Source organism: Botryllus schlosseri, chromosome 3 (genome assembly GCF_051294905.1).
Source record: "Botryllus schlosseri isolate E-star chromosome 3, Bs_hap1, whole genome shotgun sequence".
NCBI classification, from domain to species: domain Eukaryota; kingdom Metazoa; phylum Chordata; class Ascidiacea; order Stolidobranchia; family Styelidae; genus Botryllus; species Botryllus schlosseri.
The window spans coordinates 22,590,279-22,603,610 of record NC_137238.1 but is presented as its reverse complement, the minus strand read 5'-3'; the positions used below and the strand labels follow the sequence as shown (position 1 = coordinate 22,603,610).

The following is a 13,332-nucleotide window of genomic DNA, read 5'->3' as shown; positions in this document are numbered from 1 at the left end:
CTCCTTGCCTTTTTGAAGTCATATCATCCTCCACCAGCTCTACCGCAAACTCTGATGATGTGGGCGGAGAGAGGATCAAATTATATAGTAATATATGGATGAACCATAATTATTGACATAATTCATTCAAATCAATTAACGACCAGATGCATATAGTAAGCCCTTAGAAGCTGCATCGATTACCCTACTTTGGGCTCAAGATCAATGTTTATTTAGACGGGAGGGGGCTGAAAAATGTGGCTTTGGCCCTGGTTATAACTTACAACACACAACCACATACTCCTGAACCGGATCGTGACCACGTCTAGTCGATAGACAATGCTTTGCTGGCGTGACGTCGTATTCATCAATGTGCGCATACCTCATTTTGAAATCCGCTAGTGGACGCTAAAGAGCGTCCGGAATTTGTGTTACAAAAATATGGTAACCCTACCCTGGATAGGCCTAACTCCGAAGAAAATTGCGGTATGCGGGCGAGGCTTAACGGATGCCGTAGCATCGTGTTGCCTCAGGAAACATATTAGTAAGTATAATAAGTATATTGGAATTCGTTTCATAAGCATTCATCCATATCTTGTTGGTTTCAATACACCTTTTCAATTTGGAACAACGAAACCAGTTATGAAATTGAAAGATATGAAGAATGTATAGAAATAGATGGCGGTAGAAGTATAATGTAGCCATCAAGTTAGCTGTGAAACGCTTTCTTATTAGACCCATATACACAATGAAGGAATCAGAAACGGCCCACCATCATCTTTCTAGGGGGTCATGATGTTTTGTTTCTGAAGAATAGGGGTTTATATGTCTAGCTAGATTGTCGCCATTGACAGGAAGACAGACAGCCGCCACCCAACACGACGCAATGAATATTTCTGAAGTCACGTTTTGATTTTGAAAAATTCACCCCGACCAAATTTACATTGTGGCAGCGCTTGTGATTATCGTAATAATTATATATTGTTAGATAGATATATAGATAGGCTAAAATGCGCGACGCGAGACGAAGGGGAATCCAATCGGTCAGCTACTACATTTTCCAGCCATAATCACGAGAGACTCAGGGCTGGGCTACATCGAGTACCTGATTGATACGATTCTGAATCTAATATTGGGCTTCGAGAGAGATAACAGTCAGAATAATCGTCTGTTCCTCACGAGTAGCATTATAGTTGATAGCGTGTGCTCAACGTGCAAAATATTGCTAACTATAAGCTACCTCGATTTACGTTTTAGTTACAGATGTATTTAGTAATATCTTCTCAGGTGCGAAAATATTATTTAGCCAAATAATGGCGACTCCGGCCACACTTCAGCATTCACCAATCGTTCAAATGCATCCCCAATCTATGACTGGAGAGAATGACGGACACCGATCGACTAGTATGATGTTGTCGACAACGCATATTGCACAAGGACAAGGAGTCGTGGCAGCACCAGGGACGCAGAACGATCCGGGCCAAAGAAACAGGACCGCGATTTTTGGATTTGGCATTGCGGAAATAGTATTGGGCGGACTTTCGATTCTACTAAGCATAATCACTCTATCTATCACCAGCAGCGAAATAGAGTCGTATTGGAATCTGATTAGTTACAACCCCAACTATTACTACCGTTACCGATCATCATATTTCACGCATATATCGGCCGGGATATGGGGAGGTACATTTGTTGTCGTGACAGGGATTCTGGCAGTATGCATCAAGTCTAGTCGTTCCAGATGCATGTTCATCGCAAATATGACCATGGCCATTATCACCACAATATTCACATTATCCTCGACGGTCATATCCGGCCTTGCAGCCGCATCATCTTATTATTCATCTGCACTAATCGCACTACATGCAGTCATAGTTATACTAAATTCTGCATCGTCGATCCTAACGATTATACACGCTGCGTTCTGTTGCCGAGGAAATTGTTGCAAGATAGATTCAAGATTGACACAGCCAGTCGTTTACACCCCTACTCACTCGAACTTTGCCTACCAGCCAGAGCTACAGTATATCCCGGGTCTGAACGGTCAAGCCGTGCTGTCACACGTGCAGCAGGTGCAAGCGAACGGATACGCGCAAGCTAGCAGACCAATTCAAGCAGCGAATCCAGCAGAGCAGGTGAACAACACTCCCCCACAAATGATGCTACCACCGTCTTATAACAATTCGAATGTTGATACCGAGCGAATGGAAGCAAAATAGCCTGATGGCCCAACTTTTAGAATTGAATCATGTTTCTATGTTTCGGTGATCGTATATCTGCCTGATCCATAATTGGAATACATTTCTGTCGCACAAAATTTACATGGTTGGTCAGCGACTAAGTAGTTCTAATTATTCGGGGCACTCAAGTAGGTCTGGCCTATTTCTACTATTTATTCAAGTTAATATGTTATTGGTCTACTTCAGGGAACGGGTACCTATGGTTCGACAGCTATATACGACTCTTTCGATGATAAAATATGGCTCTTTAATAAATTTCCAAGTCGGAACATTATTCACGTCTAATTTATCAATATTGCCGCAGGTTTTTATTGCCTTTTCAAAGCGAACTGTGATCATCATTTTTGCGGTAGATGAGACAAGTCTTCATGGGGTTAAAGCAGTGTGGTATCCTGCGATGGGATTCAGCCGCTCAGAAACTGAAAAGATCTTGATAACCGATCAATTGTCGACCGCTATGCCAATCCTATACATACTCGAGTAGTTTTCACATCTTAATTTTCTAATTCCACTTGTAGCAGTTCTGACATGTCTCTGAAATAGCTACTTCTGCATGCAATTGCATTAATTTATTTTCGAATAAAGTACCACTGCTGACTATTTTGACCACCTTTGAATTCACATAATACCCTAACATGATAAAAAGTGGGTCCACCGTAATGTGGGTACTTTTGAATTATTTCTCGATGTTTCTGTCTGTTTTCTATAACCTTATATATGCATAGATGAAGTCGATATCCCAATACGTTCATATTGCAAATTTATTCCAGTCGAACCTTTTCGACTGGCCCTCTTCAGGAGTGACCGCCAGTAAATGAGGTTAACCAAGTTCGAAATATAGAAAGAATTTTGTTGTTGTGACGTAATAATGACGGGTACACAGAGCCACGAACGGTAGTAAACAACGCACGGTTACGGTACAAAGCACACAAAATCAGCTGTAATACAGCCGAACGAAAAAACAACACTAATGGAAGATTCCCAGCGTATAGAGATGTTCCTTCTTTCCTATGGAAAACTGATTGTTATTGTAATGTTTTGCACACTCTGGGTGTTTCAAGAGGTGCTGTCCGACGGCAGAATGACATGCTGTTACTTATTCATAATCACGCATGGTAACTAGGGACTGTGATGATGGAAAAGCCATGTCATCACCCTGCGAATTCCTAATTTGACGAGCGACGTGTTGACGATTTCTATGTTGCAAGCGCTGAGATGTGCGACCCATATACCGACTGTCGCATCGGCACGTTGCTCGTGGTCGTTCCCTTTTGCATTTAAAGGTCCTTGAATCAACTATCATAAAGCGGCAAAAGCCGATCCACTGTCGCCAGAAGGAACATCTCTACAAGCTGGGAATCTTCCATTAGTGTTTTTTTTTTTTCGTTCGGCTGTTTTACAGCTGATTTTGTGTGCGTTGTAATCATAAAGACAACGGTCATCGGCCCACCTTAGCCATACCGAATGGATGCAAGAATCACCTTAGCCATGCCTGCATCTAAAAAGTTCGCCTCGCTTTTGCCCCATTCTATCACAAGGTAACGGGCTAGGTCCCACGTATGCTGATGGCAGCGAACTGCGCATCCATTTCGATCTGGGAGCTTCGGCTTCAGGATTTATAGGAGCGACCGCGACACCACTCTCGGGGCTCAGTCCAGTGGGCGGGTTCGAGTATTCAGACGGGCGGACACATAGCGGTCACTTTTTGGGGTATTGCGTGACGGCGTAATACTCAACCCTGGCCCCCGCAGGCTCCACGGCTTATGTCCTTCTAGACGAGGCGTCAACCCAACTCCCAACCGGCTCGCTTCCAGAGAGATGTGTAAGCCCCCCAAACAAGAGGCGTTCGGTCGGGGGCAGACAGAGACAATTTGATCGGAGACCCGGTGACCAAAGGGTCAGAGGCCAGACAGGGACACAGCTGGGCACTGGGGGCACCCTCCAGGAGGTCCGTACGCAACCCGCAGTTAGCTCTCAGCAGGACGATTCCCGCCAGCCCTCTACCTGGGAGGGCTTCAGCGGTTAAATTAGGTTTACAAGTGCGTGCGTTGTCTACTCCCGTTCGCGACTCTGTGTAGGCCTACTTGTCATTATTACGTCACCACGACAAAATTCTTTCGATATTTAGGACTTGGTTAACCTTATTTACTGGCAGTCACTCCTGAAGAGAGCCAGTCGAAAAGCTTCGAGTGGAATAAATTTGCAATACGAACGTATTGTTGGCTGCAATATTGAAGTTCTGTGCTCCAAAAAGCCTATTTATGTCGATATCCAGACATTATGGTTTTGTCATTGAAATATCTGCAATATTGCTGCAGCAATATTGTGATGGGATGTCTCTAAATCAGTGGTTCCCAAACGGTGGGGAATTCCCCACTGGTGGGGAATACAATGGTTTCTGGTGGGGAATACACCCATTTGTTAAACACTATATACAGGACAGTTTACATATTTACGGAGACACATGCTCAATTACCGTTACAAGTTAACTGCTCTGGAATGTATGTATAGAACATTTCATTGCGTGTTGTTGACAAAATCTCATTTTTTAAGTCCGGGTAACCTATCTTGGCGTCACAAACGCATCTAGCACGACCCGTATGACGTGAAGTAACGTTTTCGCAAAATTTGGAGGGTTAGCAGTATCGGTTCACCATACGTTTTTATGTTGCAGTTATAGGCGATTGTATTGCGTACAGGCAGGGCCGTAAAAGCACTTCGTGAGCCCCCCCCCCCCCAAGAAACGTTGGTCTTAGGCCTCCCACATGATGATGAACCGAACCTCTGGGGGGCGAAGCCCCCCACAACCCCCTCACGCTATCCGCTGTTTATCGTTATACTTGTCATCTACATTGTTCGCCTTAGACTGAGGGTGCTTTTCTCGCCTAGACGCGCGAAGCGTGAAAAATTTCTATAATTCATGATTGAATCGGCCAATATGATCGGGAATTGCATATATATTGCTATCAATTTTTATCCTCTCACTGCTCACGTAATCAGATTTACAGGGGAGGTGTGTTTGAAAAGGTAGGACCCCTCAATAATAATTAAATACCTTCGGGCGTATACTCGTTGGCGGGAAGAAAACAGCACTTCGTCAGGTCCCCCCCAAAAAACGTGGGTCTTGGACTACCATAGGGTGATAAACCTAAACCCAATCACGTTGTTCGCTTTTGCCTCGAAATTAGCCGTACTGTGCAGTGAGGCAGCGCAAGGCGCGAAAATTTTCGATAAATCATGATAAAATCGGTCAAAAAGATAGGGAATTGCATATCTATTGCTATCAATTTCATGTCCTCTCTGCTCACGTAATCAGATTTACCGGTAGAGTTGGGTGAGGTGTCTTGGAAACTGTAGGGCCCTTTGATATGACTCCGTAACATGATGTTATTTAGTGACCTCCTGTCTGCTATATCAAAATATATAGAATCGCCCAAACGTATAGGCTACTAAAGTAAAAGACGTACACGATTTCAAATTGGTATTTCTTCACTGGCATATAATTTTTTCCTGCGGGATGGTATTTGTCTTGCGAGGTTCAGATTGCCAAGACAGGTATATTCGGCGCCAGTCATTTAGGTGCCTATGGACAATTAAACCTATTTGCATTTTGTATATATAACGAAGTTTTCGGTCAACATACGGGCGGTCGTTTTCGGCCAAGGTTTTCTCTCTGCCGATCGTCCTGGCCCACTTCTTGGAGTCACAGGTTACATGGCGTAAAACTTTATATGTCTTGGTAAATCGTGGCGCAGTAATGGCCAATGCCGACATGCCTATTTCTATAAATCTTGCGTATTTTTTCTTGGGGGAAGAGGACTCAAAATTCAAGACATTTGGCAACTTGAAATCGGGCGCAGCGCGAAAAATGTTTGAAAAAATTGCATGAATTTTCAAAAAATACTCATAATCTATGCTAATTCACGAAATAATTTTGGGCCCCTTCGAGCTCGCCCCCCCCCCAAATTGGGGGTTTTTGGGTGCGGCAGTTACGGTACTGCGTACAGGTGTGGTTGTGTCTTGTGTACTCAAACAAGCAAATAGCTGCTCCGCAATCACATAAATTTTGGGTAGTGGGGAATGAAAGCTCGGAGTGAATCTGAAGTGGGGAATGAAGACAAAAAGGTTGGGAACCACTGCTCTAAATCGAGAAAATTCCTATTATTTCAGTAAATCGTACAATAGTAAACAAATTGCTTATTGGGTGCGGTTCGCATTCTTCAACGGGATTATAGGATAAAAGCCTACAAAAGAGTGGTCGAGAGCCTATGGCTCGGGAGGCATATATGGCTTTTTTGGGTATAAGATATGGCTCTTAGACAAATTTTCAATTCTGTGCGTATTTTATCAATATTGCATCGACTTGTTAGTAAATTTCCATGCGGCCCAGATTAATTATTCACTTGGCAGCATAAACATGTCTTTAATAGGTCAAGACACTAGTGCATCCAGGGTAAGCGGCTCGGACCACATTCACAAAATTTTCAAATCTAAGTGGTTGTCGCGCCAGTGACGAATATAGGCTACCTCAAGAATTCGATGTACCCGTCACCACGCGCAGCGAAAGCTCGGATTGCACCGTACGTCGATTTATCAGAGGGAATATAGCAGACATGGTGACGCCTGTATAATAATTCAGATTTCAAATACACATTGTCTTCCCGATCTACGGGGAGAAATGAACTGCCTTGACAGTGTCATTTACAATTACAAATCCAAGTGGGAAACAGCACGATAGCTATCCAGTATCCACGTTCTTGATCAGTTGGTAGCTTTCTGTATCTGCCATATGCGTGTAGCGCAACGTTATGTTACCGCTGAATACTTTGTAAATTGAGAAGTCGATCAATGTTTAGATTTTTAGAATCGGTGCGACAATTACAGTAAATTAATATAAGGTAATATAAATTATGAGCCGTTTACGATGAACTGCGCTACCACAGATGAGGCTTGGGCCATATCCATATGTATCTCGCCTGTGTCTTTCGCGCTTCCTATTTGAACAATAAATATGCAAATTGAGCGATTTTGAGAATACATATGTTCAAAATCTGGACTGCGCCTGCGAAGGTGAGTACTGGGCAGTCGTTCCCGCATCACACCAAAAGACACATTACCTGTAAAAAAGCGTGTAAATCGTAGATTCACGCATTTACTGTTGTCTATAATTGATGGAAATCTGAATGTTACTTGTCTTGAGCTTCGAGAATTATCATAACTGGCTATCACAAAAATACATTCAAAAATATAGAACTTGCAAAAGATTCATTTAACTTAAGTTTCGCATGCTAAAATAAGGCGACCAGCATGATGAGTATGAATTTTTACAGAGAAAATACGAAGAGCACGTCGATTAAATGCTTCAATGAAGTCACAGAATGTCAATTGTGACGTAACAATTTTGACATGCATGCCTCTTTGGGTGTTACAATGGAAAATATGCAGCCAATATGGCTCTTCGGACGAAAAAGGTTCCCGAACCCTGCTATGAAATAATTGAAAAAAGCACTCAAGAGCAGTGAATCCCAGCAGCGGTTCCGAAAGCAGAATGCGGCTTCCAGCTAGCCTTCGTGCAGCTTCCGTTGACGTTTTAAAATCCCACAAAAAATCAATTTATAACAATAGAAATCATATAAAAAATTACCTTTGCTTGGCATGGAGTCTGAAGTTTATAATTTAGGGTGGATACAAACTGCTCTGCTGTCGAGTAGCTATTCTCTGCTCAGCAACGATTTCGTTACTCAACTCACGCCATAAAGTATACTTACACTCGAATGCGTTCGGATCGGTACTCAAATTTGAGTCAGCTCACCACTAGATTTAGGTGCAGGTGGTGCTAGAACACATTTTCCAACGGTATCTGACAATCAAACCAATGGATCATTTGATGCATACAACTGGCTTATCAGCAACTTTATTCACGAGTTCAACCTCCGCATGGACGGAATGAATGTATTTTACCCATCATGAAAAGGTATTCAAATCCTATTGCAGTTAATGTGACCACTGCCCCTAGTAATTATCAACTTGAGTTGCTCGACATGCAGTCGGATATCGAGCTCAAGCAATCATTTAAAAGTGAAGACTTACTTGAATATTGGAGTCAAGTTCCAGAGGTAGGTAGAGTATCTCAACGTGATAACCAATGCCCAGAAAAACGATTGTCTATTGTGATCAACTTATGTATGAAAAGCACGTTTTATCAAAATGGTCAGAATCAAAACTCAATATCGCAATCGGTTGACCGATGACCACCTAAAGAAGCTACTGCGTACTGCATTCTCTGGAAATACGCATCGAATTGACACACGCCTTCAAGCCAAGTAGGACATTAGATTGATTTGGGCATTTTTTGTCTTGTGAGTGTTGCTATTCATCGGTACGTGCTTTCATGTTTTATAATTTTTGTTACACCTAATGAGTAGGGCCATTTTTATATGACCTTAAAAACTCAATTATATGACTTTATTTTTGGGAAAATATGACTTTATATGACTTTATGCGAAAATCGTATATTTTTACATGTAACCAACGTCACTCATGGAACTGACGAGTAAAACATGAACAACATAACAGTAATACACATCCATTTTTATTTTAAACCACTTTTGTAGTACAGTTTCATGTAATGTGGAATGTTGGAGTCTTTAAAGTTACCATTTGGACGTAAAAATGATTTTAGTAAGGAAAATGAGCGCTCCACAGACGCTGATGTTTGTTGACACTTCTGCAGTTTTGCATACAGCGCTGGTGAAATGTCTTGTCTTTGTAGCTCCATAATTTGTTTCACATCGTTTTTGTCCAATCGCTTCTTAATGTAATTTTTGAGTTCAAGCGGATCTTTTCCGAAATCGAGGGCATTTAGATCAGCATGAGCCTCTTTGATAGTGTACGTACAACTTTGCATTTTCAGTATCAAGTTTGAGATATTGTTATAGTGGAGGCATATTTCTGCTAACTGACTCGTCAACTTTGGATCGTTCACTGAATCTTTGACGCTCTTTACAATAACTCCTTCAGCTTCCCATGCGTTGACTATTTCTTTTACTTGTGAAGTCTCTGAACTTCAAATTACGTCCCACTTCAGTGCACAGAAGTAAAACAGATCGTGTAGCAACACAATGCAATATGTGACCTCTTAATGCAATGTGTGACCTCATAGGTCTGCGACTGTAATGTTATGTAGGCTAACCTTACAGTAGAAATTACAATCAGAAATTGCCTTACTTTCTTAGTGCGTAATTGCTTCAATTAACACTTTTTATTTAAAGTATACAACAATATGACTTTATAACTCAAATATGACCTAACAAGGAAAATATGACTTTATATGACTTTATAACTTTCTTAATATACCCCATATGGATGCGATTTTTGCGTTAAAATTGATTTCACGACTTACTGATGCATAGAAAAAAATATGACTTTAATGACTTTAAATGGCCCTACTAATGAGTGTATTTGTGCGGCTCCCAACGTACTCAGAAATTTGAAATGCTGCTCCCACTCCAACAAAGGTTGGGAACCACTGCTCAAGATCAGCAGTTCATTCGGTCATCGATTGAAATCGGATATATTTCATTTTCAAGATTTGATATTATACATTGGCCATGGGCACGAACGCAAAAGAGTTAAGCTTGATATTTGCTCTGTGCAACCTATCACGCGATCCTAGTTTGAAAATAGCACATTCCCTTTCTACTACAGAAATGTGTTCTGCCGTTAAAGTCTCCCTCATGGCTCCGGACTTTATAGCCGCACTCTGCAATGCTGCCAGCGCGATTGTCTGTTTTGAAGTATTCACGGTATTTTTCAACTATTATGGCCATTTGCACCAGGCCAATATTCTCCATTTTTATTCCGTAGCTGCCGACTTACAGGCCGGCTCACTGCTAGGCTTTTATAAGACACTGCATACACGGATGAGATTGTGAGGAGGAGCCCAGAGAAACCGAGCCATAGGTTCCTGACCCCTGGCTTACAGCAACGAAAATACTTTCGATTATTTATTAGCTGGAAGTTAATGCTGAAGTAACCAGGTATTCCAGCAGGGCCCAGACTTGGACAACTAGAAAATTCTAGTTGTCTAATTACACTAAATTAGAGCGAAATGCCAGTAATCTAATTCTAATCTAATTTGTGAAATGTTGATTTGCTCTAATTCTAATTCTAATCTAGTTTGTGAAATGTTCCTATTCTCTAATTCTAATCTAATTAGTGAAACGCCGCTATGCTCTAATTTTAATTCTAATCTAATTTATTGTTTTCCTGAAAACGCCGCTTTGTCTTCGACATTTCGTAGCAAGTTAACAAGAATATACCTCTTGCACAATGAAAACCTGACCCAATCCGCCTTACACCGGACAGTTAGTCGTTGTTGTGACAAATAATAGCCATACAGTCTCAGCAGCATGTTGTCTGATACGACACAATGCAGGCTGGCAACGTGACAATCAAGGTAAAGTAGGCCTACCGGTACATACACAGCGTGTCTCGCAGTTAGTGTTCGAGTTGCGTGTACGTACCGTAATAATACGCACTATTGTGGAGCTGAATATTAACATGAACGACTCTCCAAAAGATATGAACTGGAAGGTTGATTCAAGTCATTCTGCTAGAGAGAAGCTAGACAATGATAACGAACTCCCAGAATCACTTCGCCTGTACTATGAGCTTGTCGACAAAGATGCAAGACGTCCTATTGCACGGTGTCTTCTCTGCGTGAAGAAGAAGGCAAAAAAATCTGAATTTAAGGGGTTCAAAAACTCATTGTCCAACTGGGAGGCTCATCTCTCTTGCAAGCACCCAAAGGATTATAGAAAGTACGTGGAAACCAAAGCTGAAGCTGTGAAAGCCGAAGCTGTGAAAAAGTCAAACGACCGCGAGTGTTTCCGTGCATCAACTTCGAAAACTCATGCAATAACAGGAAAGTCTCAGCCGATGATAACTGAACATTTTGGTAGTGACCATAAAAGGAAGTATTCCAAGCAGCATCCGAAGCAGAGACAAATAACCAGGCTTATACTTAAGAGCATGGCTTGTGCATCACTGCCACTCTCAATTGTTGACAAACCAAGCTTTCGCGAGCTTATCGAGGAACTCAATGATAATTATGCAATTCCTCATCGGCAAACGATCAAAGAGACCCACCTTCCCTCTAGTGAAAAGCTCATCGTCAACAGCATCACAGCTGAAATGAAAGATTTAACTAGTGTGTACGTCACCGTTGATATTTGGACCAACCGCCAAATGCGTTCTTTCATCGGATTTACGGCACACTTCGTTGACAACGTCTTTGAGCTAAAGTCTCGTCTTTTGTGCTGCGAACATTTTGCCGAAAGACACACCGCCGTCAACATAGCCAACAGATATGAAGATGTGGTCATGAGATACCACATCGACGGCAAAGTGAGGCGCATTATAAGCGACAACGCTAGTTCGATGAAAAAAGCATTCGAATTGACGCTTATAGATATGAAGGAACTTGATCAAGAAGTTGCTGAGATGACGACTCATGAAGACTTAGATTTTAGTTGCGAGGAAAATCTCCAACACGCCGAAACAGATCTCAATACGCTTTTAGCACTGCTGCCGAACAGACATGGGGTAATCGCGATTAGTAATCGTAATCGATTACGACGATTACAGCATTTTCAAGTAATCGTAATCGCAATCGATTACATTCGAAAAAAATCACAAGTAATCGTAATCGTAATCGACTACTTCCCATATTTAATCGATTTCTTTGTGAAAGAACGATTACTTTTCATTTGTGCAGCACTATGACATAAACTGAACAGTGAACATTCGTGAACAAGGATTATACCTGTTAGTGATAGCACAAACGTCAGATTTACAAATGACACTGCTCATTATTACGTCAGAAATGACCTATTAGCTATGCTAGTCATTGCGTAAGTATGAAGTATCCAGCTATCCATACATAGCAAATAGATATCCGATGTACATTGGTGTGATTGTAAGAACGCTCACCCTGCTGTATATCAGGTTATCAGGATAGTTAATCACCACTCTGCCTAGTTTAAAATGGTAACTTTTGTATTGATGTTTGGTTATGCTTAGTTAAACGCAGTTTTACCGTTGCTGCTAATTGGCGAGCAGTAGGCTTATGTAGCACGAACGTACGTACGTACACCGGACAAAGGTTCGGAATTTTGTAGGCCTACTCGTCAAATAAAACATTACGGTTTCCACGACGAAGCATTAAAAATCAACAGCTGCTGATATATATCATAACCGAGCCGTTTCTCGTAATGGCCGCTTGTATTACATTATCTGTATTAAGTTGAAGGCAGAATTTTATGTTCACTTTCTCTTATTCTCATATGATTCTACTTGAAACGGGCGCCAATCGTTATTTCACAATTCTTTACTCAACATTTGGACCTGCCGCCATAGCCATCGGCTCATATATAATGTTAGCGTGGCTTGTAGCTAGAATCAGGACCAAAACAGCAAATCGTCGCCCACTCCAAACGTTGGTCTTGGGCCCCCATAAGGTACTAAATTTTTAAGTTGAAAATTTAATTTCGTCAATAATATTGGTAAATTGCATTATATTACTATTCATTTTAAATCCTCTCTCAGCCCCCCGATGGTCAGATTTACCTGATGAGCTGAGGGCACGTAATTCATAATTATACCATCTGGTATCTTGTAATAATTACTTTAGGTTTAGGGTATGTTGTTTATTCGTGACCTCCGGTCTGTTATGTAATCAAAGAGATATTGTACTGGCCCAGACCGAGCAGACTAAAAGAAATACTTGCGTGAGACGCACACACAAATTGCCACTTCTTTAATGCTCTGTGAGTGCCCGGGTGGCATTTGCATTGTGGGCTCAAATTGGACGGACCAGACTATTAGTCACGCCCACCCAGCGCGGCTATTGGCAATGGACACATACCCCAAGTTTCGGCCAATGTCTTTCATTAGTAGCACACTTCGTGGATTCGCAAGTGAGCCGAAACTGCATATGTCTTTTGCTGTGTCGTGGCGCGGTATTGACTGGCACCTAAATGCCTGTTACTATAAATTATGCATGCTTTTTTTTAGGAGGAGACGTTTGTACTTCAAAATCAAGCTATATAGA

General features: G+C 41.7%; 1 protein-coding gene across 1 annotated transcript; it reads left to right on the top strand.

The window, feature by feature from the left end:
• The first annotated feature begins 643 nt into the window (after positions 1-643).
• Positions 644-2,294, top strand: LOC145436111 (uncharacterized). The gene has a single exon (XM_080313391.1). It carries the CDS (start codon positions 1,293-1,295, stop codon positions 2,196-2,198), a length of 906 nt encoding a protein of 301 aa, XP_080169517.1. The 5' UTR covers positions 644-1,292; the 3' UTR covers positions 2,199-2,294.
• The last annotated feature ends 11,038 nt before the right edge of the window (positions 2,295-13,332 follow it).